Below are 26,713 nucleotides of genomic sequence, written 5' to 3' on the forward strand. Positions count from 1 at the left end.
ACAAAAACACCAGCAGGTATTAGATTAGAAATGGTATAATGACCTAGTTTATTCATTTGGTTTCTGGCAACGTCCATCCATCATCATAAACTCTCTCTGAACTACTACTACGGGTTATGCCAGGGGAGTGCGGGTGCCTCTGCTGCTCTGCGGCTGCCCCAGTCCCAGGCTCCAGCTGCAAAAACAAAGTACAAAGTTACAAGAGCTTTTTGAGAAGAAACAAATCCCAGTCCCACTCTTACTACATTACAGTGTAAAATAAGAAAACAAGTAGTTCTATTGTGGTTGTTATGAGACAAATTAAGTTATCAGAATTGGACAGAACTTGTTTAATCTTGTAACCCTTCATGCCAGCTATGCTGAAATCACACCAGACAAACAAGAGATATTCAGCTTAACTTCTTCTGGCTCAGAGCACGTACTGACAGCTTGAATCCAAAAGGATCCTGTCAGCACACAGGAGCAAGCTCTGGTCACACTGAGGCCATGGACAATAAGGATTCATTCTGTGGAAGGAAATTATGTGGAGGAAAAACTCCATCAGACTGGGAGTAAAGCATCAGCCCCCTTATATAAAGACAAAGATACATTGTAATGACCTTTGCACTTTCATCAGACAAAAGCTTTTCCTTTGGGTTTGAACAATGGAGAAATACAGATACTGTGGTTTGGGTCAAGATTAATGAGCCACACCTCTAAAGCAAGGAGGTGACAAAGCCGGTACCTGAGCACATAGGAAAGTGCCATCTTTTCACAGTGCTTTGGGAATTCCTTGAATTTAAGTGGAGTTTTAAAGGATATCATATATATTAAATAATTTTGACACAGATTTTGGATGGAGGATTCATCAGCATTTAAGTGGTTTATACTGCCTGTTAAACTCCTTGTACTTCACTTTCCCTTCTTCCCCAGCCCAAGGATGAGGGCTGGGAGGTGGGTGAGGGGACACCAGTGCAGACCCGCTAACGGCAGTACCACGGCATTGTGTGGGCAGTGAGGTTGTGCAGTGGCTGTAAAGTGACACACTGTTCATGCTGGTGATTCAGGAAAATGTAGATCCTATTATTTAAAAGCAGCCAAGCTCCTTTCGAGCTGTAAATGCTGCACAGAGAGGCAAAGCACTCTGTCTCCCCAACCTAGGCGAGGAGAGAGATGCCCTCATGGCCGAATTTTGTTATTGATCAATGATGTGACCTTGTCAACAGCAGCAGACTGGCAGAGGAGGGCAATGAGCTTTCTGCTTTGTTCTCTCCTCTAGTAATTAATCCCTTTTGCCCCTCTGGTTTTGAGGAAGCTGCCATCTGCTGTCAGCTCAGGCAGGCAGACATACAGCGCTGGGGACGGGGCCAATGCCAGTAAAAGCAACAGAAGCCAAAGAGCTGCAGAAATACCCCATCCCTGGCAGTGCCCAAGGCCAGGCTGGATGGGGCTCGGGGCAACCTGGGCTGGTGGCAGGTGGCCCTGCCCGTAGCAGCAGGGCTGGAACTGGGTGGTCTTTAGGGTCCCTTCCAACCCAAACCGTTCTGTGATTCTGTGATTCTATGAAATTGTGCAGGCTGAAATGCCTTTTATATCACTTCTTATTACTATCTGTATCTCACACATTTATTCATTATTTTACATACTCAGCTTGTACTGAACTGCAGCATCTTTTAAACAAGCATTTGCACTGAAGACAACAGGCTGTTTAAGCCAGTCTTTCAGGACTTTTGGTGTTGTTTGCCTTCTTGCCACTATCAGCTGCCTATTTGTGTTGGTTTAGTTAAAAAATAGAAGGAATAAGTCATGTAAATTTTATAATTTAAGAATTTAGAGAACTACCTAAAAAGAAAGATAAAAGAGGTATGAATATCAGAGCTGAAACAGAATGTGGCAGGCAGGAGTTCTGTAGGAGCATCAGCATGGAGCCCTTTTGTGCCACATGGGAAGATTGCTGTTTACCAAGGTAACTGCAAAAGTGGCTGTGAAATAGTAAATCTTCCATTAATATTTTGAATCAAGGAATATATCTCACGAGGGAGTAAAATACACTGTATGGTCTAATAAAATGGATGCAGTAAAAATGAATCCTAGACTGAATATGTGGATGTAGAACTGAATGTGCAAAAAGGGACATAAATAAAATCAAAGCAAAAAGGGGTTTGAATCATTTCAGTCAAAGGGAAAATGCCATTGCATGAAACAATTAATTCAGAGGAAGTACTCACAAGAGCATGTGTCATCAGCAGGGTTTAAAGCCAGAACTAGCAGCACAAGTGACCTGCATTGCTTAATGTCCCTGGAAAAGGAGATGGATGTGATGCTGGAAAGCAGGGAGTGATGCCGAATACTCTCTGAAGACGAGTATGAGGCGTCCTAGTAGGACCTTGCAATGATGAGTGACTGGGCAAGAAAACAGCACAAAAATGTCAGTGTTGGTAAGCACAGGCGTGCACATGGGAAACATAACATCACTAAAAATAGCAAAGGGCTCTTCATGAGTCTTACTCAGCCCAGGGTCACTGTGGACCATCCTCAGCTGCATCAGCCCAGTTGTGGGAAAGGCTGTGGGAAAGGCTAATAAAATATTCTAAATTGTTTGGAAGTGATTGGAGAATATATATATAAAAAAAAAAGGAATTGCGTGTGTTGGCCGTATCTTCAATACCGTTTATGGGTCTGATCACCCCGTCTCTGAAAGGGCACCACAGAGTACAAGGGGGTGCAGGGGAGACTGGTGGCACAGAGGAGCTTTCTGAGCAGGGGACACTCAGAAGAGGAGTGGTGGAAAGGGAGATCCTGGGCTTTGCAATCAAGAGAGGCAGGAAGAAGGTGAATGGCAAGTGATAATTCTTTACTTCTTGAAATGGAAAAATCCCAGAACTGTCAGGCAGCAGCTTGGAATAAAAGAAAAAAGAAAAAAAATAAAAGAAAGAAAGAATAAAGAATAAAAAAGTACATTCTTACTTAAAACTCAGTTAAACTACAAGGTTAATTGCTGTGGCATATAATGGAAAGAAAATGTATATGTAAGTTCAAAAAAAGTGACACAAATTCATAGGTCATAACTCTGTAGCATTAAATTCAACAATGGGAATATTACACTTGTCTCAGAGGTTTCCCGCATTGCCAGGGGCCAGGTGTCAGGACGACATGGCAGGGCAAGATCTTTCTATACCCTTCGCAACTGCCTTCCTGAAATATCCACTTGCTGCTCGCAAGACAGCGGGCAATGACAGACCAGGACATCCAGCCTCACATTCTTCAGTAACGTCACTATGTTCTGATGGACAAGCTCAAAAGGAGCCATCGCGTACTCGTTGGCTGCATGCAGACATGTACATCGAAGTGCAGGCAAGAAGCTAAAACATTCACTATACACAACAGAAAACAAAGTGAGTTTGTTACTACATTAAGAATAATTCTGCTGAGCTAAACTTTTTATACCCAACAGGAGAGACAGTAACTCAGCTCAGGTCACCGCTGTGATGGCAACAGAACCAAGGGATGGTGCTGCTGAACAGCAAGGTTACAGCCAGCTGGAAAAGCACGGCGGGCTGGAAGCCAGTCAGATGGGAGCTGCTAGGCCACCATTAAATAATTTAGAAATGAAATACCTCTGTTGCAGAGTGCTCCAAAATCCACGCTCATATTTTCAAAACCTGTCCTTCCACCTGCAAACCTGTAATCACAAACACGGTGATGTTCCCGGAGAAAGCGAAGTCCCAGGCACACAGGATCGCTTGCGCCAGCTTTAGTACATGGGCTGGGCTCTCAGGACTGGTCTCAGGTTGTAATTCCAAATGGGAGACTCCTGCAGGAGCAGCGGTGACCACTTCTGCAGACGCTGGGCTCAGGGAGCTGAGACGGCAGCAGACTCTGACATCTAAGAAGACACTAGAAGTGACCGTGGAGTTGTGAGAAACCTCCAGATTATGCCCATATATCCTCCTATTGCTTGGTCTTCAGCAGCACCTAAATCATCCCGTGGGCTGGTGCTTATTCACACGTATTTTGGTGACAAGTTTCTTAAAAGAGGAACTGGCCATACAGCTTCAGGCTGCCTTGAGAGGGGTTTGAAATAATGGCTGTGGGACCGAAAAGAGGAAGTTGGTTAACGAAATGAAAAATAGATGAAGGTATCAGGAAAAAACATGAAATATTTTGGTATACTTTCTATGAGAGAAAAAGCAGAAACACAGAGGTAAATTCTGACTTTAGGTCTTTCCCCGCTGTGGTGCTGAGAGTTTCAGGCAGTATTTCTGTTCTCATGTGCTGTATGAGTACATGTCAATATTGTGATTAGCTGTTGGCACAGATTTTTCTCACTTTCCTAGTCAAGAAGCAGAAACAGTCCCCAGCTGAGCAGCTGCTTTGACGGTGGGACATGAGTGAAGAGTTGCAATGCTTGGGACTGATGATACTGGCGTAAAAATCAGGTGGGCTACAAAATCCATAGAAGGCTTTGACTTTCCCTTTACATCGGTGTTTTGACACCACCTCTGGAACATTGAAGCAGCTGCCTTTGAGCACACGAGGCCTCAAGATCTTCTCCTAAGCCAGGTCAAGCCGTTCCCTGGAGAGCAATGCTCCCCACTCCCGGACCGAGCAGGAGAGCGGGAGCAGCTGGAGCTGCCAGCCAGCAGCACCAAAGCAAAGGATGTTGTGCTGCCCGTGCCGCTCCGGGCTAATGGGGATGAAGGCGCTGTCTGCTTGTTGCTTCAAAATAACATGCTTTACTCCCAGAACCTACTGCTCTTTTCCAAAGGGTGAGAACTATTGAAACGCAGTAGTTTATTAGGCAGATGAGACCTAGAAACCTATTTCTCAGTACCCAGGTGGAGAAAACCAGACCAAAATCCTTACAGCAAGCTGAAATCTCCCCCCTTTTATCCTCCACTGAATAACCTGACTGATAGATGTATCTGCTTTCTCAGCCCTGCGTCATTGCCATCTGTCTGCTCGGGGCTGTGGGGATGCTGCCGTGCAGGCTGGTGTGTGGTGCGCACCAATGGGCATGGGTTGGGCACCCCCATCTCCCCAGCCCTGTGGGGAGAATTGGGTGTTGGTTGAATTGGCTGAGAGCGAAATGGTCTCTTTTTTCATTGTTGTTGCTTAAAAATAGCATGGCAATTCTAAACACTGATGTTCCTCTTAGCTGATTTGGAAATGTCAGAAACTTCCAAAGGATGTGATTAAACTTCCAGGCAGGATCCCTGGCAGCTTCCCAGGAACTGCAGAGTGCGCTGAGACAACTTGCTCCACAAACTTCATCCTGGGCTCCTTAACCTGACTCTCGGCATTTTTGTCATGAAGACACTGCTGATTGTGGAAAACCTTCTGCCTGAGAAAGTCCTGCCTTGCCTGCAGCCCTGCAGTAGCTGAGGCATGGCCAGTCACTGCCTCGCTCCCGATGGGAAGATGAGATGCATCCCGAGGGGTAAGGTTAGGTTTTCCCATCTCACGGGATTTTCTGTTCTCAGTTTCACCCATGGTTTTGGCCAATTACAAACCAAAACAGTGGTGCAACCGTGGTGATTTCTCCAATATTACTCAACCTGCTTTTCAATTAGCTACCTGAAACAGAAAAATGTCATTTCTTTTTCCTAGCAGTGAGTAAAGGGAAAATGTTAAAGTGAAGTAGACATTCATGATATGCTGACCAGTGCAGAAAGCTGGAACTGATAGCTAAATGCCCATAATTTAGATAAACCCAGGGAGAAACAGGTTGGAAGATCTTTGTCCTTCTCTGAAGACTGCCTATTAGTGAGAAGACTACCTATAAGAGAGTTATTCTGATTTTTCTAGGGATTTGCATGGAAAAAATGGACAAAGTAAGTATAGTTTGCAGTACAAGACATGGCCAAAAGCAGGGAGGGCCGGGGAGCGGCAGGAAGGCAGCGCTGCCAGGGCTCACCAGGGCTTGGTGCCCTGGGGTGCACCACCAGCTCCCACACAGCCACAGTGATTTTTTCCATCACGCTGGATCCCACTGGTTTTACCAAGTGGGATGTGATGCTCTCTCATAACGTGCTTTCGGAAGATGCACCTTCTCCCTTCTGCTGGGGAGCCTCACACACCGCTTATCGTTTTCTTTTGCCAACAGACTTGTAAATGTTTAATCACTAGGTCAAAATTTTCCATGCTGACTGGGAGCTTATCTTGAAGATGTCAGTTCAGTAGTTTCTAAAACAGGACTAAGTAAAAAAAGTTACTTAGTAAGACTGAAAACATAAAAACCATCTTTGAAATCTCTGTGGCCTTACACAGTGCAGTTCACCAAGGTTACAACCATGCTGATGTCACTGGGACTCCACAGGGTACCTTGCCTGGGATTTTCGTTTTCGGTTTACTGGACAAAACCCCCTCAAAATTAGGTAGGAAAAACTACTTACTAAGGATTATTAAAGTTGCAAAGCAACCACTTAGAAGTTAGAAAATGCTATAGCAAGACAACAGCTGCAGTCCAAGAAAGGTCCACCCTGAGCAAAGTAGGGGTTGAACAAATTTTTAGTGGGGAAAAAAAAAATACAAAACATAGCTAAAGGGAGTTTGAAAGCACAATGTAAGGAGATCAATTTACAGTCACATAAGTAAACTTCATTTTAGGATTTTCTTCCTTAGGAATCATAGAATCATTTAGGTTGGAAAAGACCCTGAAGATAAGCTTCTGAGAGTTCAACTTTGGTCTTATTAGCAACAAGGTACAAAAAGTGGTAAAAGAACTCATTACACAGACAACAAAAGGAGACAAAGTCAGATTTGTGAAATCTGTTACCAGGTCACTTGTATCCCAGGCTACTACAAACCTGCAAAAAATGCCCAGGTAAAAAAGCCTTGGCTACAGGGACCCGATCAGCACCTGTGGCTTTATGCTGATAGTTCCTTTCTTGGAGGCTGAAGGTTCATTTCATGAAAGATATTCATAAATAAATCCTCAAGTACCTGTAAAAACTAAATTTTCATTCTCTCTGTGGTTACTGTGCATAGGCAGCATCCTTCCTCCGAAACAGAAACCACCAGCTGCCATTTGATGTCTACTGAGCATCAACAGCTCACCAGCACTGGGAATGAGGAGTTTCCAGTCCCTTCCCACAGCCACCTGCATCCCAGCATGCTGAAGGATGTCTTCCAAATCACAATGGATTAGGAAAGACGACTGATTTCTACACTTGTCATTGACAGTGGCCTGACGATCATCAGGCTGGCATCAATACTCTGAATTCTGTCTTGCATTTGTTATATTAAATGTCACAAACTACTTGCTGTGCTTAAATCATTCTCGTTTGCCTGATCTAGTTCATGGAGCTTCCCTGATTTGTGTTTTGGACTGATCATGATTATGGGCTTATTTCCCCTCCTCTAGTGCTACTGATAATGTCTCTCATTCATGTAATGCCGATGCAGCCAACTAAAGCTTATGCCACAGAAATTTATAAATGTAAAGCCTCACTGTACCTCCCTTTCTGTACACAGCCACTACCAAATGTACCTGATTTATTGAGAGTTTCAAAAGAAGGAAAAAAGAATCAAGAAAAGTAGAGATAACAATGAGTTCTTCTAGTCAGTGCACAGATTATCACAAAATATCTTGAGATACTTCTTGGCCACGTGGGAGCAAATGACACAAGAACGAAGCGTGCCTGTCCTGTGCTCAATGCAGGAGCAACAGGAGCCCAGCGGGATGCAAGGTTACGTGCACAGGAGGACAACAGACCTCAGGCTCTGCCAGGCATTGGGAAGATGCAGACTGACCTACGCAACACAGCTGACATTATCATTTATGTTTTTACTGTCAGAACAAACTTGCCTAAACTTGTCTAAACGCAGCCAAAGAGCGGGTGGCAAGCACAGGTGAAGCAGCCAGGCTGCAGCCCAGCAGAAGGCTCCAGCTTTGCGTTTTCATGGCAGGCTGGCAAAAGCCATGACCTTTCCCCTGCTGAAGCCTGGAAGCCTTTACATGACTCAGAGAAACTTTTTCAGAGGTCTGTTCCAAAGCAACAGGCATTTGGATGGGTGCCAGAGTCCATGGTTAAAGCTCTCCTCACACCTTTGCATTCCTGATGTCTCGGCGAGACCTTGCGAAGGTTCTACTAAGAGTACAGAAAAGCACTTGTTGCCTGTACCTGTGGGTTTTGTTGCAAACCATCTGTACAGCTTCTGTAGGAGACTGGAAATAAAACCTGTGTAAGATAAATTAACTTTCTGACACAAATATTTCTGTTACTCTTTTATTCCCTCAGGAGTTTCGTTAATTAAGCATAATTAACAGGATTGTTAAATCAAGATCACCCAAGAGTAAGTCTTAATAGTTCCAGGAGAAAACATTATATGTTTGTAAACATATACACATTTTGAAATAAGTGACTGGAAGGAGAGTAAATAAATTGAGATTAGCGAGCATGGAGGATATTTACCCTTTTGCAGAAGCTCACTCCAGAGAGTGGGCATCCCAAAAATCAATTAAAACTTCAGCTCAGCTTAATGGGAAGCTGAGTGTCAGAGTAACTCAGTGCCTTGCAGTACAACGGCAGGGCGGTGATCCACCTCTGGTTTGCCATCTATTCCCAGTCACCCCATCGCTACAGGAGAGGCCAAGTGCTGTCCTACAGGCCGCATGCAGTGACCAGCGGTGACAGCCGTGCAGGCGGGCTCGCTTGTGCTGGGGGCTATGGACTGAAACAGCTGCATTTCTTCAGTATTTACTGTACCAACAGCACAATGTGCTACCTTCAGAGAAACCAACTTCACCTCATTAACAGGAGATTCTGCTTGGAGTCAGAAGAGAGGGCATCCCTCCTTCCCCCGTCCTCCAGCTCCAGCAGGACCAGAACAGCCCCTCTGACTCTGCAGTTTTCCGCACACCTCTGGGCATTACAGAAAAAGCATTTGGGCTGATGTAATCACCACCGATGACTATGCACAAATCTTCCTCTACATCACTCTCCAAGACAGGTCAATGCTGCCCATCTGCCACAAGTGTGCCGGTTCCTAGAAAGGGCCCTTGCAGGTTTCTTAGAACGGAGCTGTACATTAGTTTGCAAAGAATCTAGTTTCCCATCTTGCAAAAGTTGGCACAGTGGCTGGATGCTCACGGTTTTACAAAACACTACAGCAGTTTAAAGCCTAAGGCTTTGGGGAGATTTTCTTTCCTAAGTACAGATACTAAACATCCAACGCACCAACTCCGAGCTGTATTTCTAGAGGAGAACCTACATGCTGACCACGTAACCCTCTGTAACTAGGTTATCTTCTTGAGGCTCTTCCTTTGCCACCAACACACAGCTGTTATTACTCATCTGTTGCAGAAATTTGGAGCAAAGATTCTGTAAGCCAGGATGTATGTAGGAGCTCTAGTCAAGAAAATACACTAGTTATCTTCATAAAGAAAAAGAAGCCTGAAAGAATAATTAAATAAGATAGCCACAGCTGAGCCTGCAGGACATGATGCAATTAATTTTCACGTTTCTAAGGCTCTCTGCATCGTGACCGTGGCTGACTGCCAACAGTCCTGAAAAACTCAGAGGACTATGGGAATTTCTGGGAGTGGAGAAAGGCAAACACAGCCTGGGGCCAGAAGAAAGCCAAGGAGCTTATAGAGCAACCAGCTCGGCTGGAGCTGCTGGGGGATCTGGGAACCAGTTCTCTATCGGTCTCTTCTGCAAAATAAGGTGGTTGATGAGTTTTAAAATAGCCAGTATGGGTTTGGGGTGACACAATCTGTTCTTCAGAGTTAAACTGTTCTTTGGCAGAGTGACTGCCCTCGCGGGTGAGGGGAAGGTGTTGCTGGGCTCGTGGCAGTGCCTGGCACAACAGGCTCAGGACTGAAAGGTTGAAATGTCTGAGGACATTTTCTTCAGAGGCTGAAACGTCTTGTTATTGCGGACAGTTTCCTACCAAATGGAGGGAACACACTGTGGGTTTCACAGCCAGGTTTCCTGGCCCAGATATAATAACAAAACAAAGTAATGATGAACCATTTGAATCACAAAACAGGGACAATCTTTATCAGATTTGAGTGTGATGTGTTCTTGGGAAGACGAGGCACAAAGCATGACACTTACGGAGGCAAGTGGCCAAAACACAGACACAAAACAGCCAAGCAGCACTGAAGGGTCACAGACATCAGCTATGTTTGCCTGGTGCAGGATTATTTTGTATTTGTTCTTTTCTTTTTTTTTTTTTTTTTTTTCCTGTTCCACATTTTATAAATGTGCAAAATCTGTTTGGGACCTACCAGCAGGCTGCGGAGATATAAGACACGACAGATCCTTACTCTGTCCTGCACATCCCTGGAAACATCAGTAAGTGTCTCCTCGCTCCTGTAATGCAAATCCCTTTCCCGATGAAGCACTTCCTCAGAGATGGTGCTGACACCAGACGGTGACACTGTTTTTCCATAACCTCCTCAGCGCAGCTATTTTCTTACTCTAACAAGCTAGACTGTATCCAATAAAGTAATCATAAAAGTCATAGTCCTGGCATTTATCTCAGATTATCAGCCTGGAGTTTAACACTGGCTTTTGTTTTTTCTGGCAAGTGTCTTGCTTGTGGGGCTGTGTGAGTAACTGCTTTATGCTGGCCTGTTGTAAATCGCTTGCTGTATTTGAAGTATTCTTACTAATAAGTTTTACACCTGTCGGTTTCCCTCCTGGACCACTCATCCCTGTCTGCACACTCTCTCCCTCCTGCCTAAGCTTTCAGCCAGTCTTCAGCCCTTGCCTGCACACCAGGTCCCCTGCTCTGGCATGAAAGTATGTCCAGGATGATAAAAAATTCATCCTGAAATATGCATGACCCTGACAGCTGCACTAAAAATGTTGGGAATTACCAGAGAAGTGTCATAGATTATTGCAGGAATGTGGAAGGAATTATTAAGCACAGCTGAAATATTAGTGAAATGATGAGGAAACTATAGCTCATTGCTGGAAACTACCTCTTAGATTAAAGATGTAGACATGGGGGAGCACTAAGGTGGCTGGAAGAAAGCCTACTGATGATGTGATTTGCCCGTATCTTAACTTAGGAGATAGGTTTCTCCTTTCCCCTCTAACTTTACATTTTTTTAAAGGCTGTGCAAACTCACAGTGTTGTCTACAAAGTGCCTGCCACGGTGCAATCTCTTTCATATTACAGCAGGAGAAAAGCAGGTTGTTATAGTAGGGTCAGCATTTCAGGAGGTTGATGTATTCAGTGAATTTAATGAAATGCATCCTAGAGGTGCAAAAATGCAAAACTCTGTGTGACTTGAACATACCTGATAGCATGGGAGCTAAACTGAGAGACAGCATCCAGCTCCCTGACCTGTAGGCAATAAAGCACCTGCAGGCAGGGTAAGGGAGCGTTGCCCTCCTAGAAGATGCCCCTGGATATGGTCCAGCCAGAGTAACACCGCAGCCTGCCAAGAGCCAACCTGACTTTAAAACCTCTTTCAGTTTCCAGAGGGCAACAACAAACAGAAAGCAAAGCAGATCATGTCAAACGTAATGTTTGGAAAAAATAGTTTGCTCTTTGGACTTATACTTTGGTTAGTAGAAAAACATTTCTTGAAATGTTTGCCTAAGACTACAGCATGTTTTCATAAGCAAATTAGGGGAAAGTAACTGAAATTACTGTATGAAGTACATCACTGCTAAACAGAGCAGGTGAGCAACAATTCACCATTGGCTTACAAGGCTGTAATTAGCCCCGGCTGTAAGGACCTGCTCTGGGTCTAGCGTTATTCAGGATTTTAATCAGCAATATTGGATTAAAGAGCAAAGTACACCCTAACAAAATTTCTGGATGATGGAGTGTGTCCTCTTCCTGCTTGCTCTGAAGTGGGCTAGGCACGGGAACACACTGAGTACAGGATTCCTTTGCCTTCCCAGGAGATGGCTATAACCTCATCCCGCACCCTCAAGTGCATTCTCAATAGCCCTGGAGTTAATAAATAGCACTGTGATGTGGAAACCACATTTTCAGACTGTAAATAAAACATGGAGAACTACTGCTTGGTTCACATTTCCACTTGTAGCCCAAACCCAAACCAGTGCGAGATGCCACAGCCCAGGCTGATGCGGAGACCACAGCTCTCTGCCAGGACCCCAGCACCCCCGGCTGAGCTTCCCAGTGCCAGCCTGGGGGACAGCTGTTCTTACAAAATCCCATTTTTTTTATATCCACAGGCCAGGCTTCTGAATCATCCTTTACCAAATTTCTCCACTTGATATTCATAATTAGCCTGTCCTGTGCACTAGCAGCTCTACCCATATTAAATTAAATTTGATGGCAAACTGTTTTTCGGTTGCCATTCAGGTTTAGTTTCCCCCTGGGACAGCTGGGGAGCCCCCCCCCCCGAGGCTACAGTGCCTTTCCCCAAGCGCCCCAACACGTGACACCTCTGGCCTGACTCAGTCAAGTCGCAATATATTTCCTGAATTTAACCACACAATTCCCTGTAGAAACTGTACAGGATAGTTCGGGTAGATATCATACAGATCTTAAAAAAAAAAAAATATTCTAGTGTTGAGCACTATAAACCTAGGTGTCTGGGGGAGCCTGTACATTTTCTTTAAATGACCTCCAACTTTTTCAGGTGCTGAAGAATTAATATAAATCAGGGTTTCGTTCTCCAGCATGTACAATTGTGCATACATTTGTGTATATGTGTCTGTGTACAGCCCATGAATGCACGCTTTAACATCTTCACACATGGATACAGACACCCGGCTACACTTCACCCACACGGAGGATCTGTGTGGCTCACCCTGGGAGTACACAGAGCGGAGGGGTTTGGGACAGAGCCTGCAGGACCGCTCTTCATGTAGAAAGTACGTAGACTCTTACTAATTTGAATAACCAGCAGATTCCATTCCTCAGGTAAATCTTCCCCGCCTCCCCTTCAGCAAGAGCCTGTTTGTGGTGAGATATTAATCATTTCCTCCAGTGCTGTGTATATAAGAGGAACCCCCGGCAGAGGCAGGCATCGCTCACCCAGCCGAAGGCAGAGCTGACATCGTGATGCTGCTCCAGGTCGTGGCTTTGCTCAGCCTCGGGGCGCTGTGCAGCTCAGCACCACTGCAGGCATCCCAACCCACCAGCTCGTCGACTGAAAAGCACCCCGGGACTTTGGTAGGACTGATGATTCAAGAAGTTCTTGAACACATAAAGGAGCTAAATTTAACTGCAGTAAGTTTCTTTATTTTGAATGGCTTTCAGCCAGCTGCCTTTCTAGTCCAAGTTTTGTTTTGCAGTTGCTAATTTCATTTTCTCTTCACCAGGCTCCCAGAGTTGTAACTGTGAATGCTATGGTAAGAAACTGCATACTTTTCTTCTCTTTGAAATTATTGTCTCAAATCCCCAAATTTATATTCCACTTCAGAACCTAGATAGTACTAAGACAGCTCAAACCCAGGGAAATGCAAAGTTATGGCCAGAACCTACAGAAAGCTGCTGCCCATGCTCTGTCAGTAGGCAAAGGTCTTACATGTGCGCTGACATATTCTCCATAGCCTCCAAAATTCACGCTGAATCCTTAGTTTTGGAACAGTCAGAAATTACTATTAGGTCTATATCCCATACAGACCCATTAACTGCCCTGAGCTGTATGTGCCTGCAATCCAGTGGGAAAAATGAGCTTTTTATGGAGGAGATGAGCGGTGCAAGTGAGAAGTAGGAGCCCATCTCCTATCAAAAATGAACATGAGGCAGACAGCACCAGCCCCTCTTATTCTCAGGGAGAAAAGTTGCAAATTCACAACAGCAGCAAGAATTACTTTATTTCATCAAGCAATTCTGATCTAGTTTTAACAGAGACATGACAGCAAGTAACAAAGCCCTAATGCAGGGCTGGCCTTTCCCTCTAGGAACAAACGCCTCCCGTGTTGGACACCTCTAAATTCTGCGTGTCCAGTTTCTAGTGGCACCTGCAACTTCCATCGAAGGCAGCAGAGTATTTTTTTGTCCCTGGCATGTTTTTATATGAAAATTATAGACTGCCCCATGGTTTCCTCAATTTAGTGTCCAGTAAATTGCTGAATACAAAACTAGGGGCTATGCTTTAAAACGCAGCTCTTCATTCCTGTAGGTTATTATTTTTCATGGGTATCTAAATTCCTGGGATATGATGTGTCATTTACGTAGTACCAACGTATCGCACAACTGTCGCAATAACTGTCCCCTGTGCTTGCAGGTGGAAAGATGCATGCAGAGCCACCTGAAAGCCTTTATAAGCACCTTGGAAAAACTCGACATACAAAGCAGATTCATCGCCAAAAGACTGACCTTGCTCGAGGGATACCAAAACATTATCCCTAAAGTAAGTTTGACTTTGTGATATTCAATAGCACAATATTCAGCAAAGGCTGTTGCATAACGGGACACAGCAGCTGGGACGGGCACTGATTTGGCTGCAATGGGCACTAGAAATGTCTTCTGAAAATTAGTATCATTAAGAAGGGTGCAAATTCTTCCTTGAAGCACTCTCCCTTAAGAAGCCATGTGCTGCCACCTTTCCCCGTAGTAATCTCAATTGCAAGAACCATAATAATATGAAAAGCAGCCAGATCTGGGTGGCAGCATCATGACACCCTCTGTGCAGCCACCGTCGGCACACCAGCACGCCGCCTTGGGGTTTCCAGAGACCAGCTCAGCTCTCCCAAACATGTGGGATATTATAGCCCATTCTATAGAAAACAAATATATCAAATAAATATGATAAATAGAAATATGATAAATATTTAAGTTACATGCCTGAATTATGTTCTTTTTTTAAAAAAAAGGATCTTGACAAGGAATGTAAGACTGTTCAAGTAACGAGCAAAGTGTTCCTGGACACATTGGGCAATTATTTGAAATTGCTTTCTGAGAAAATTCCAAGTGCCTAAACAGAACAACAGCACCAAAACCAAGAGGAAATGAAGAACCTGAACTCTACTCCAAACAAAATGTGATTCCACTATTAACTTATTCTCAGGAATATGGCCATAGAATATTTATATATAAAGATATATGAGGTTTGTGTATATATATATATATGCATATGGGTTTGAAGTATATATATATGTATAAAAACTGATGGTATGACAGCAGCCATGCCTGCCATAATGATTGAAACATGCTGTTCTGTTAAAAGACAGGTATTTAAAATAATATTTAAATATTTTATATAATTTTAATATTTTAACTTATGTCATACTGATTCAGAAAGAAAGAGTAATTTTATTTGTTTATTTATTTATTTATTTATTTATTTATTTATTTATTTATGGCTACTTTGAGATATTTACTGTGATGATGCTGTATTTAAGTGTTGACTTCAGGAACCTCCTGTTGAGTGGTGTGTGAGGAGGAACCCCGTGGGTCCCGGCTGGGGCTGCAGCCACACTATGTCTCTAGCACACTGCCCCATGCCACCGCCCCAGGGCTCGGCTCTGCATCGCCCCAGTGCTCTCACAGCTGGGACAGAGCCACCCTGAGATGGGGACAGGGCCATCGGGGCTACCCAGCACCTTCCCCTCCCTCTCAGCCCCCAGAACCAGCCCCGGGGCTGGAGCAGATTCACTCCAGTTGTGAGCTCCCATCTCTGCTCCCTCCCTGGCCGTTGGGATCCAGTGGGTAACTTCAGCCACTACATGTTTTATTATTGACTAAGCAGAGCCGTGTCACCCAAATCCAGCCAGACTCCGGGTAATACAAAAGCAAACAGGGCTCTGATGGTCTTGTTTGCTTTTCCTCAAAGTTTATTCAGCTGATATGAAATGTTTCCCATGTCTCATGTGAGCTGCATTATAGGGAGCTGAATCAGGCAATACTTGTTTTTCAAATTGTTTAAGTATCCATAGCTATGGGAGGTACTCAGAAGGTGTGTATCCATGTAAAACTACCGGTTTAGATACTGAAAGTTAATATTTAAGAAAATAATATTCAAAAGGAATGTTACTGTTCAGGCCAGTTTGTAAGGATGCGTGCCATGTGTCGCCTATACTGACGTATTCATTACCGAATGTTTGCAACCTTCCATGAACACAAACGGACATTTAAAAAAATAAAGACATTTTCTTCCAGAATTAAGTGACGTTGATTTGTGAAAGGTGAGCAGTTCAGAGCTGTTCAGGGGAGCTGAGTGCGATTGCCAAGTGGGTTGGACACATGGATGCTGCTGGGAATGGGGGACACACACCCTGCTCAGGGTGAGCACCCCACATCTGCCCTCACCCACCCAGGCACCTTCCCAAGGACCTGGAGCTCTCATGCTCCAGCCTGACCCTGAGCTCAGCTTTGCCACCTTACACTGTGCTTAAGACAAGTTTTCAAGATGAGCTGCCCTCTCGCTCACTAGGGTGACTCATTCCTGGCTGCACTGTGTCCCTGCCATGCTCACGCTGACCGCGGCGAAAGCAGAAGAGCTTTCACTTGCTGCAGCCAAGCAGCATCCCCTCACCTTCCCTGGCACGGGAAGCTCCAGCACAGAACATTTGAGAAGCATCTGTGTTCTTCAAGAGGATGGGGATGGAGGGGACAACCCAGCTGGGGTAGGTGCCCAAAGAGTCAGAGAGATGCAGCCACCATGGCAAGCACCAATGGAGCCAAACACAGAATGCCTCACAGAAACCTCCAAAAATGTGGGGTTTTCCCCACTGACAGCATGGTGGCCCCCAGCTGGGGCTTGCTGCAGTAGGGGGCTGGCTTTTACCCCTGTCCCATCCCTCCCACACTGCAGCACACCCTGTTTTTTCAGAGATGCACGCTCCCGATGGTCAAACCAAAAGCAGCTGCACTTTACTGCACTTTACGTTCAAACAGCACCTTCCCCATTCAAACAGCACCTTCCCTGTTCAAACAGCACCTTCCCCGTTCAAACAGCATCTTCCCCATTCAAACAGCACCTTCCCCGTTCAAACAGCATCTTCCCCATTCGAACAGCACCTTCCCTGTTCAAACAGGGTGTGTGGCAGAGCCCAGCCAGCTCAGACAGACCGAGTTCATCCCCTGCTGCAGGAGGAGTAGCCCCCGAAGCCCCCACAGCTGGGATGCAGCTGCCAGCCCTGGGAGGGGCAAGTGCCCTGAGCATCCCTGGGTACCATGAACTGCCCAGGGATGCGGACAAGGTCATCAGTGCATTGGTTTATATTGAATTCCCATAGGAATTAGGAAACCTGTAAATAAAACCAGACCACAAATCTGTTTACTAAAACCAGAGCAATGTAGAGTGAATGTCCAGGTGGACACCCTGTCACTAAACACGTTTAAGAAAATCTCTGGTCCTGAGCAGTCTCGTTCAGTGCTGAAATAGTTCAACAATAAGAACCACCCTGAAAAGGCTCTTACTGACATTGAATTTCAAAGTTTATATTAGCAATGAGGTGTTGAATTTTCACCTATATTATTTTGAATTACATTTAAATATCTTACATTAAATTTTAAATCCCCCTCCAGATAAAAGGGAATTCATGGAATCACAGGTATATGAAAAACAGAAGGATGTCAGGGTTTTAAGTAGAAAGCATGAATCAGGCTCAGTGTTCTTGCCATGACACTCCCGGAAACTCTGACAAACGGACAAGAAGGAAAAACGGAGTGTTAATAACTCAGAGTCAACACCGGGCTGGCTGCAGGCACCGCACCAGAGCTGTTGCCCACGGCACCAGACTGCCGGGGGGAGCGACAAAGTGGTGGGCCAGCGGCTCCGGCAGCGGGATGGGGGCAGCAGGTCCCAGCTCCGGAGGGAGCCTCCCACCTCCCAGCCCTGGTGCCGGCAGCACCCTGCAACGCTCCCCGGCATGGCACAGCCCGTCCTCCCCACCGCCCTGCCTGGGCGAGGCGAAAAGCCCACGTCGCTGGGGTTTCCAAGAGCCCTACCGTCATCTCTGATCCCATGCAGGTGTTAAGCCGACCAGAAAACTGCAGTTCAAATAGGAGTGAGGAGGATGGCTGGTTTCAAGCAGGAGGCACAGTCTTACCAGCAGCACGAGCACCGGCAGGCTGAGCACAGTTGCCTGAGCACGATAACCACGACTACATCACAGCTTCAAGAGCACTGATAAGAATCTTGCATCATCACAACACAATAAAACGCACGTACCTTAAAAACTTAGTTAAGTTGCAGCTTTGACTTTTGAGGGCTGCTGCAGGCTTGTTTGGATAGGAAGTAGATTTTTTTTGTTAAAAAATGATTGATGCATTTCTTGCACCACTATCAGGAAAAGCAAGATCCCCACGCAGATCCACGAGCCCCAGACTGGGATGAGATGTGAGACAGTGGCACAGTGGGGGAAGGTCTGTTTTACGGAGGCATGTTCTACTTTTAGAAGTTGTAGGTGTAGGTTATGTTTAGAATTCCCCATTTGATAAGCAAAACATTATTCTCAGCAAAACCCATCTCCCCACCATGGTGGCAGGACAAGCAGACCCCCCAGCCTGCCCGACACCTTTGAGGTGCACACCCCATGCCTATGCCTGTCCATGCACATGGGCTCCATGATGAGCTCTCCAAGGGTGGGAAAAGCCAATCCACCCTGTGTAGGACCAGCCACAGTCTCCTGGGTGCCCTCCGTACCCTTGATGGTAGCAGACGTCCTCTGTCACCACCATGAGCAGGGCTGGAAGAGGGTTTGACCAAGAGACATCAGGCTCTGGGTGCGCGTGGGACACACAGCACACCCCACTCTTGCACAGACACCAGCATCTCGAAGCCATGTTTTGCAGCTCAGTCCAGGGGTGTCTCTCCTAGAGCCCCACTTTCCAGGCTGCGGCTGGCTCTGGAAGAGCTCCTCCTGCACGGGAGCCAGACCACCCAGCATCGCCCGGAGAGGGGCTGCCCCAGCCCGCAGGCGAGCTCCCTGCCAGGGGCTGCCCCTCATTTATTCCAGGGCAGAGCTGACAGAAAGCAGCTTGGACACAGAAACACTGCTCCCGAGCTCCATCCTTCCCCTCCTGTCTGAGCACTGCTTCTGCTGCTGTCATTTCTTAGCCCTAATGATGGGAGGGATGGAGATCAGCCGTGGCATCACACTCCTGATCAGCCCTCTATAGGGGATGGGGATGCCATCGTGGCCAGATGAAGGCAGCATCAACTCCATCAAGTAGCAATCAGCAGCTAAATCTGGCTTAATGTTCCACAAGGGTAATTCCCCATTTTCTTTTTTGAAATACTTGATTACTCATTTTCTGTTGCTATTTTACTTCCTTTCTCAACTTCAGTTCTCATTAGCCACTTGTCAGGATTCATGAACAGTTTCTACATTTTGCAGAACACGATCCCTACGAGTTCTTTTCTCAATTGTATAGTCTCTTTGCCACTGAAAAATCAGATGTCCTTTTCTGGTTACCATCCCTCCAGAGCCAAATCTTGGCAGGTCAGTGGGTAAGGCTTGGAAACACCCATTACAGGTTGTTTGGATGGATTGTCTGTGTTTCTGTCAGGCTTGCTGGGTTTCAGACGGGTGACTGCAAAGGCATGAATCACCCTCAGATACTGCCAGCCTTCTCTGGACACTTACCAACAACTGCCACAGCCACGCACACCTGGGATAGGCACCAGGCTAAAGATGCGAGAGCTGTGGGACCATGGCTTCTCCCAGGGTCCCTGGGGAGCTTGAACGGGATTTACACCCTAAACTCAAGCCCAGAGATGCCTTGCAATTACCGTCCATGGGTAGGAAGATACAAGAAACTGTAGGCATAATTTCTTTCAAAAAGTAGAGAAGGTGTTTTGTTTTCTTTGCTGTCAGGGCTGGAGGGTGAAGCGCGCGTGTGATAATGTATGTTGACCCATATGCACCAACCTGCCACCACTGGGGCTGGAGAAGTGCGCAGGCTGCCTGCAAAATCTCTTCTGACAAAGCAGGTATGTCACTTCTTAGAATTAACACCAAAATCCAGAATTTATCTCTAATTTCGCCTGAAAGGTAAGGAATTTGTTGTGCATCTCCAGGACATCTCTCTCAGCAAGCAGGGAGATGTCCCTTGCTTTCCCAAGCTGGACAGCTACAAAGAGGTCTGTGAGTCCTAAACCATCCAGACCCTGCTGCCCCTCACCAGACAGAGGGACCCTGGCAGAGCCTCGAAAGACAACGGGATTGCAACAGAGGGCAGGGGGTCAGGAGGCTGGGATGTGCAGAATGAGTTGGCTTTGGATTAATTTCTGATTTCATTAGTCTGTGCAATCCTCCCCTGGTCCTGCAAGGGAAGGGCATGCCTCTGTGACTCACAGGCTTTTTTTTTTTTAAGTAGCTACAGAGGAAGTCATAGAAACCTTGGGGGAATACCTTTTGATTAAACAAAATATCTTCATGTGCCCAGAGCCTATTTCAAAACACGCAGCTTCTACTCTTCAATTAGCCTGACTTGGACCCACGCTCCAAGGGCCACTTTCCAAGTGGACAGCCCACTGTCCAGACATCTGGCCATGGACCAGCGACCACAGCCAGCGCGTGAAACACGAAAGGAATGTCCTTGGGCTGGGGAGCAGAGCTGCACATCTGGTGCAGACGCCCCGACCGAGCAGAGTCATCAGCGATGATGATTTCAGTTCCTACTCTTTCTGAAACAGCATTTAAAATCACCCTGCAGCGCACAGAGAGGTATGGTTTCCTTCCTTCTGCAGAGGCAGACCACAGAGATACCATGCCGCTTAACTCCTTCCAGTGCCGAGACGAGGAGGTATCGATGCTGTTGCACAAAGATCGCTGTAAAGCATTGGCCTCCCACATTCCAGGTTAAGTCAAACTGGAAGAGCGATGGAGAAGGGCCGTGGAGGGGAGGAGGGAGCCCATCGTGTCTTAAGAGCCTGCTCAGAGGTGTATGAGTGCAACTGCCAGCTAGAAATGTGGCAGGGGCAAGTATCTGGGGGGAAATAAAAGCATTTCAATGTCACACAAGAAGGCCTAGATAAGAACTTGACACAAGCATGAAAAGGCTATTCAGAAGTGTGAAGGGAGGCGCTGATCAATCTTTTCTTAGAGGAATGAGAGCAAGAAGATAATTTTAAGATAGAGTGTCATAAATTAGTAAAACTACTTCCAAAAATGTCTGCTTCCCCCCTAATACAACAGGGAGCTTCACAAGAGATGCTTTTCAGCTGGCTGAACTTCCATTCCAGTGGTTTATACGTGCTGATGACCATAGAACGACCACATATGTGGAGATGAACCAGAAGTTCTGCAAATCCTTCAGAGGGACTGAATTGTGCTCCGAAGGAACAGTCTCCACATCACTACGCTGAGATTGCTCATCAGGATTTCTACTCTAGTCATGCAGAGCCCAGCTCATAAAAATGAAGTCCATCATCTCTCCAGGCTTAGAAAAGTGAACATTTCTGTTAGTTTTCAGTTAATTTTCTGTTATCTTTTCAGATTCTCAGTTAATTTTCTCTTAAGCTTTCCATCCATTTCTAATGAGCTAGGCCATTTTCTGTTCATTAATTTAATTCCATGTCTGACTAGGATATGGGTATTTCAGATGGCTCTGCCCAGGAGTGAAATCACATCAGCGTTTTACATCTCATTAGCTGTAAATCCTCCTCAGGTTTTCTAGCGGAGGTGGAGTTGGATGGAGGTGCTGCTCTGTGAGCGCTCATGGAAACTCCCTCTCGGCCCTCTCAGCATCTCACACAAGCTATCCCCCAAGTGCAGAACAGAAAAGAAAGGTCAGCGCTGATCCTGCCATGAGAGGAGCAGAGTGGCCACGGTGGTTTCATTTCTGAGTGAATATTTACAAATGAGTCAGTTTGTGAGAGACCAACTGATCAGTGTACGTACAGAATACCACAAGTTCCATCTTCCTTTCTGATTTTATCAGCATTTTTTTTCCACCCTGGCTGCAATCTAAGAATGTATTTGCATGTCATTAGAGGCTATAAAAAGACTAAAGAGAACAAGGTGGTGTCCCAACTTCACAATTCTGTTTTTTTCCAGCAGTAAAAGTCTGCCCTGCCCACACCTTTCCCTTCTGCCCTCTTGGCAGGGACTCTCATTTCTTTAGCTAGTTTTGAGATAAAAGTAAAATCATTGATGCTCACCAGTAAGTTCAGCTGCAGCCCTAATTCCTACTGCTGGACCTGGCTGCAGTATACGGTACCAGAAGGCACACTCGTCCACGTGATACGCACGATCCATAGCTTCCCCTTAAATCGCACGGTATTCCATTTTCTCCCCAGCAGCCAAAGCAGTGCCAGGGATGTGCAAAATCCCGAACCACCCATTCGCAACGAAGGCAGCAGATATGGGGCGAGCATCTGAGTCTCAGCCGCAACTGTGCTTCCTGGGGTGTGCAATGCACGGTGTCACTGGAAGGGTCCACACCATTCCCGAACTCATTAAAATCCAAAGAACAACAGGGTTTTCTTTAAAAGGGACCAGCCATGCACCGTGGTGGCTGGTATTCACTGCTGCTCCCCTCCTCTCTGCCTGAATCCACACAAATCCCTCGATGGCACGAGGCAGAGATATCATTCCAACGTGTGCTGCCCCACCACGGTAACACATGGAGTAAAACCGATCTGTTGATTACAGGGAAATATTGGGAATATCAGGGTGACTGTAACAAGGCAGGAAAACTACTGCGCCAGCGGGGTCGGGGCAGGCAGGCAAGGGAGCACGGTCTGCTTGGCACCGGGCTCCTGCTTCCCCGGCGGTTCATCCAGCAAAGGCTCCTGAACCGAGCTGCAGGGAACGGTGGGGAAGATGCCAAACTCACCAAACAATTAGCAAAATGACTGAAAGCAAACGACTGAACAAGACTGCTCCTCAGGGGAGGGAGGTGCCCAGCAGCAGCTCCAAGACCTGGTTTGTAGCTAACACGGCAGCAGCTCCTGATGTAACTAATATCATGCAGGGCAAGCGCTGGAGTTATAATACATGTTCTGTGCAACATCAGCTCAGGGACCAGTAGGAAAACACCACATGAGTGTAGGAAAAGCAGCATCTGGGCTTTCATCAGCTTGGATGGCACATGTGTGGGTGGCTCGCCAGCTTTTGCCTCAGGGGAGAAGGAGCACCTCAAACAAAACAGTCACTACAGCTATGTACCACCAGATTGTCTTTAAGGGTAGGAAAACCTAATGCACATTAAAGGATGTTAATTAGACAATAAAACTCCTGCTGTATTGAAATAGCAAACTTTAAATTACAGAAAAATATATGAACAAAAAATTCTGAGTTTTTGGATAGTGAAGAAGTGATGTCTTGCAGGCGTAATCCTGGCACAGTTTTCATTCCTCTTGCTGTGAGCACAGGGGAGCTGTGCAGCAGGGCCAGGGGCCAAAGGCAGCCCTGCTCCCCTCCCCAGCGGGCTCTGCAGGGCTGGGGGGCAGGAGAGGGCTCTGCATGCCCAGCACCAACCACGGCCACCCCAGCACCCACCCGGAGCTTGAGGAGCAGTTCTGCCAGAACCATCATCAGTGGGATGCACCCCCATCACCCAAACTTCCTGCAGATGAAGTGTATGGAGGTACCGGCCAAATGGTTTCAGCCTCCTCAGCAGAGGACAGAAACTGGGCAAATGCTCCTTAAAGAGCAGCCAAGGAGCAGCTCTGCTGCCCTGGTGAGATGCTGAGCTGCCCCGGCAGCCCCGGGCTGGTCCTTCGCACCGCTGGGGCTCAGAAGGGCTCCCAAATTTGTCATTTGTATGTGAGCATCAGGTTATTCATGTGGTTCCATATGACAACCACACAGAGCGAGGCAGGAGCATTAGTTCGTCAAGGTGAGTATTATTTAGTGTAATTGTAATATTAAGTGGGGTGAATGTGAATGTCAAGACCTGAGAGCCATTTATGTAGCCTTGGCTTATCTTGTACCAATCTTTAGACAAGATCAGTTCATAAAAATGCATCAGCATCTAAAATCAGAATGGGCTCAAGTATCTGAATTACGTAGCTCCTACTGAACTGCTGGGGGAACCCTTATTTTAGAAATAGTTTCCTCAGTCAGATAAGAAACTAACAGCTTCCATTGTGCAGGTGACTACTCGCCTTCAGTTTAGGCATATTTGTGGTGAGCTATTAATCATTTCCTTGCAAGAGAGCCCATATAAGAGGAAGCCAGGAGTCATGCTCAGTCCGAGGAGGGGAGCGCAGCGCTTTCACCACGATGCTGAGCCTGGCTGCAGTTTTGCTGTCCTTCGGAGCGCTGTGCCTCACGTCCCCCGTGCTACACACCATGGGAACAGACTGCATCACTGGCTCCCTCATCCAGGAGACCCTTGAGGAGGTTCAGACACTAAGCTCTAACTCTAAGGTTGTTCCACTTTCTTTGTGCCACACATCAGACTTTTTGCGCTAGAGGAGAACCTGTTATGTTATCATTTATCATTTTTATCCATCTCTTTCAGGGCAGCAGCAAAATCCCACCTCTGGTAAGACACTGTCTGGCTCACATTCCAATGCTGTGTGCTTGCTGTGCAGCTACTGTGCTTTTCAAGCTGGAAGGGGAAAGTGGCCCTTGTCCAAGCCCACTGAGGATGCCTGCAAGCTTTTATGCTCTTAAGACAGGTCTTGGATGGCAACCGAGCCATTCATGGGCTTTGCGGGAGCACTGGGCTGGAGGGACTTGAGCTGTGCTGGGAAGTGATGCTCGGCTCCCCCAGGGCAAATCCTCCTCCCTCCATTGCCACCAAGGCAAAGCCATCTGCCTGGGAAACCAGTGCTCGGGCTACTGCCTGCAGCAACGCCGTGCCAGCGCTGGCTACCCTGCCCGTCACGGGGCACGGAGGCAGAAGTGACCATCTCTGCAGCCAGCTGGAGGCAGGCATCCCCCTGCCCTGGGGGGCGCGGGGACAGGCTGTCCCCCCCAGCCCTTCTGGGGAGCAATGCCCGCGCTGCTGAAGCCAAGGGCAGCGTGCTTCAGCGGCGGGCTCAGGGGGGCAAGGAGCAGGGGGCAGGGCTGGAGGTGCAGCTCAGCATCACTGCCTTCCCGTGCCTGGGCGCTGCTAAGGAGGCAACTAAAAAGCAAATGGTGCCCAATCCTGCCCAGTTCCACCTCCACAGCCTCGCTCTGTAGCTTTCAAAGGTAACATCAGCTTTCAGCAGAGCACTGGGTTGCAGAGTTGGTTCCCTACTCTTAAGGTGTCCAAAGTTACTATAAATTTTTGGCCTCATATTATTGCACAATATTATTTTTTGTAGTAGGCATTTTAATTGCATTACCGTGATACAACCTGTGCCAGCCATACAGTACAGAAAAGACAGAAACAACTATGCTTTGTTATTGCAGAAGAGCATGATGGAGATGGAAGGGAATTTAACCACCTATCTGGAAGGATTTATTGAAGCCCTAAAAAGCCACAAAAATACTTCAAAGACACTAATAGTGCATAATCTGCAGAAAATCCAAGCTGATGAAAAGTCATGCCTCAGGTTGATGGTATGTTTGTGTTGCATTTTCTGCTCACTATTTTATGTTGTTTAGCTGACCACGAATAATACTGAGGTGTTTGTCCTGATGGCACTGAGAACAAGTGCCTGACCAAAGCACAGAGCTGCCTCCCAGTCGGGTGGCTGATGGGAGCAGCTTCCAGCCAGCAGCTGTCACTTGGCCATGGCCTTGGTGCCTCCTCTGCTCTGCTCACCTCTTCCCAAAGTCCTCTCGCTAAAAGAAAGTCCATCCACCATTTGGCAGAGGTGCCCGTAGAGATGGGGACCAGACCCCCCAGCTGCTGCCCCAACCTGGGACTGCTCTCGCTGGGGGATGGCTGCACTAGCTGCAACCTGCAACACGTTCCTTCTGCTTTCCTACCCCATTATCTTCCTCAGAGACTTCGTGGTCTTAAAATTCATTATTAAGAAAAAAACTACAGTCAGGGAACAGAATGGGATTTGTGTGCCCAGATTCTCTTCTTTCAACTGTTTTCCTTTCTGTCTTCCCCCAAGCCACAGAACTGGAAGCCAGTGGAAGAGGAGGGTTTTTTTGGAAATTTGGAATATTTCTTAAGGTTCCTGAATCACAATAACCTTCTGGACAAAACAGAGTAGTCTTCAAGAAGTTTGAAGCACCCCTGGTCCAGCTGCTGGGAGATGAACTTTGCATATCCTCATGTGCATATCCTTATTCCAACAAGCAAGGCTATTGGGAGCTATTATTTATTTATTTATCTATTCATATTTATTTATTTATTATATATTTATATATTGCAGAAATTTCAAATTATTTATTTTTATAATGAAGACATGCAGTATCTATTTACTTTAGGAACCTGCTGTTGAGTGGTGTGTGAGGAGGAACCCCGTGGGTCCCGGCTGGGGCTGCAGCCACACTATGTCTCTAGCACACTGCCCCATGCCACCGCCCCAGGGCTCTGGGACGGAGCCACCCTGAGATGGGGACGAGGCCATCAGGGCCACCCAGCACCAGCTGCTGGCCTCAGCTCCCCTGAGCCACCCGCAGGCACGACCAACGGTGGCTCTTCAAGATGCCAAACCTTAGCGAACCCTTGACAGGACTGCTCGCAGAGTTAAGGCAGAGCTCATCCCCAATTAGAGCCTATGAATGCAAAAATTATTCTCACTGAGCCTTACGGGTGCCCCATAGGGATAAACTGCCTAAACAAAGCCTGATGGCTGAGAGCCTGGCACACACCATATTCCTTTTATTTTCAACCAAACCAAGTCTTCATACAATATGCTTTGATGCTGTTACACTCTGGCTATTTCAGCATTTTGCTGCTGCAGCTGAAGTTTTCAGATGCCTTCAGAGGAGTTTCACATCTCTTTAGGAGGTTAAGGGCATTTTCAGAAGAAAGTCTTGTAAAAGGATGCAAC

At 46.6% G+C, this 26,713-nt stretch overlaps 3 protein-coding genes across 5 annotated transcripts in view; 2 read left to right on the forward strand and 1 right to left on the reverse strand.

Annotated features, from left to right (window-relative positions):
- Positions 1-43: 43 nt before the first annotated feature.
- Positions 44-26,713, reverse strand: part of P4HA2 (prolyl 4-hydroxylase subunit alpha 2) — an 82,285-nt gene continuing 55,615 nt past the window's right edge. The window contains exon 18 of the mRNA XM_080400459.1: positions 44-4,067. The gene's annotated coding sequence lies outside the window, so the exon portion shown is untranslated. The remainder of the gene's footprint in view (positions 4,068-26,713) is intronic.
- Positions 4,285-14,865, forward strand: LOC308068950 (uncharacterized protein; the record flags this gene model as incomplete). Of its 3 annotated transcripts, none has more annotated exons than XR_013930203.1 (5): positions 4,285-4,418; positions 5,187-13,149; positions 13,242-13,271; positions 14,153-14,278; positions 14,742-14,865. XR_013930203.1 is itself a non-coding variant. In XM_080400503.1 (4 exons), the coding sequence occupies 4 exons, from the start codon at positions 12,982-12,984 to the stop codon at positions 14,844-14,846; spliced, it is 429 nt and encodes a 142-aa protein (XP_080256629.1). In that variant the 3' UTR covers positions 14,847-14,865. The 3 variants fall into 3 exon arrangements, 1 of the variants encoding a protein (XP_080256629.1); XR_013930204.1 differs by lacking the exon at positions 4,285-4,418 and having other exon boundaries at positions 5,282-5,419; positions 6,970-13,149; XM_080400503.1 differs by lacking the exon at positions 4,285-4,418 and having other exon boundaries at positions 12,982-13,149.
- On the forward strand, positions 24,048-25,957 carry LOC308068951 (uncharacterized protein; the record flags this gene model as incomplete). Its single annotated transcript, XM_080400504.1, has 4 exons — positions 24,048-24,194; positions 24,289-24,312; positions 25,170-25,319; positions 25,826-25,957. 4 exons carry the CDS (start codon positions 24,048-24,050, stop codon positions 25,925-25,927), a joined length of 423 nt encoding a protein of 140 aa, XP_080256630.1. The 3' UTR covers positions 25,928-25,957.

Source organism: Falco punctatus, assembly GCF_963210335.1.
Source record: "Falco punctatus genome assembly, chromosome: 8".
Lineage (NCBI taxonomy): Eukaryota > Metazoa > Chordata > Aves > Falconiformes > Falconidae > Falco > Falco punctatus.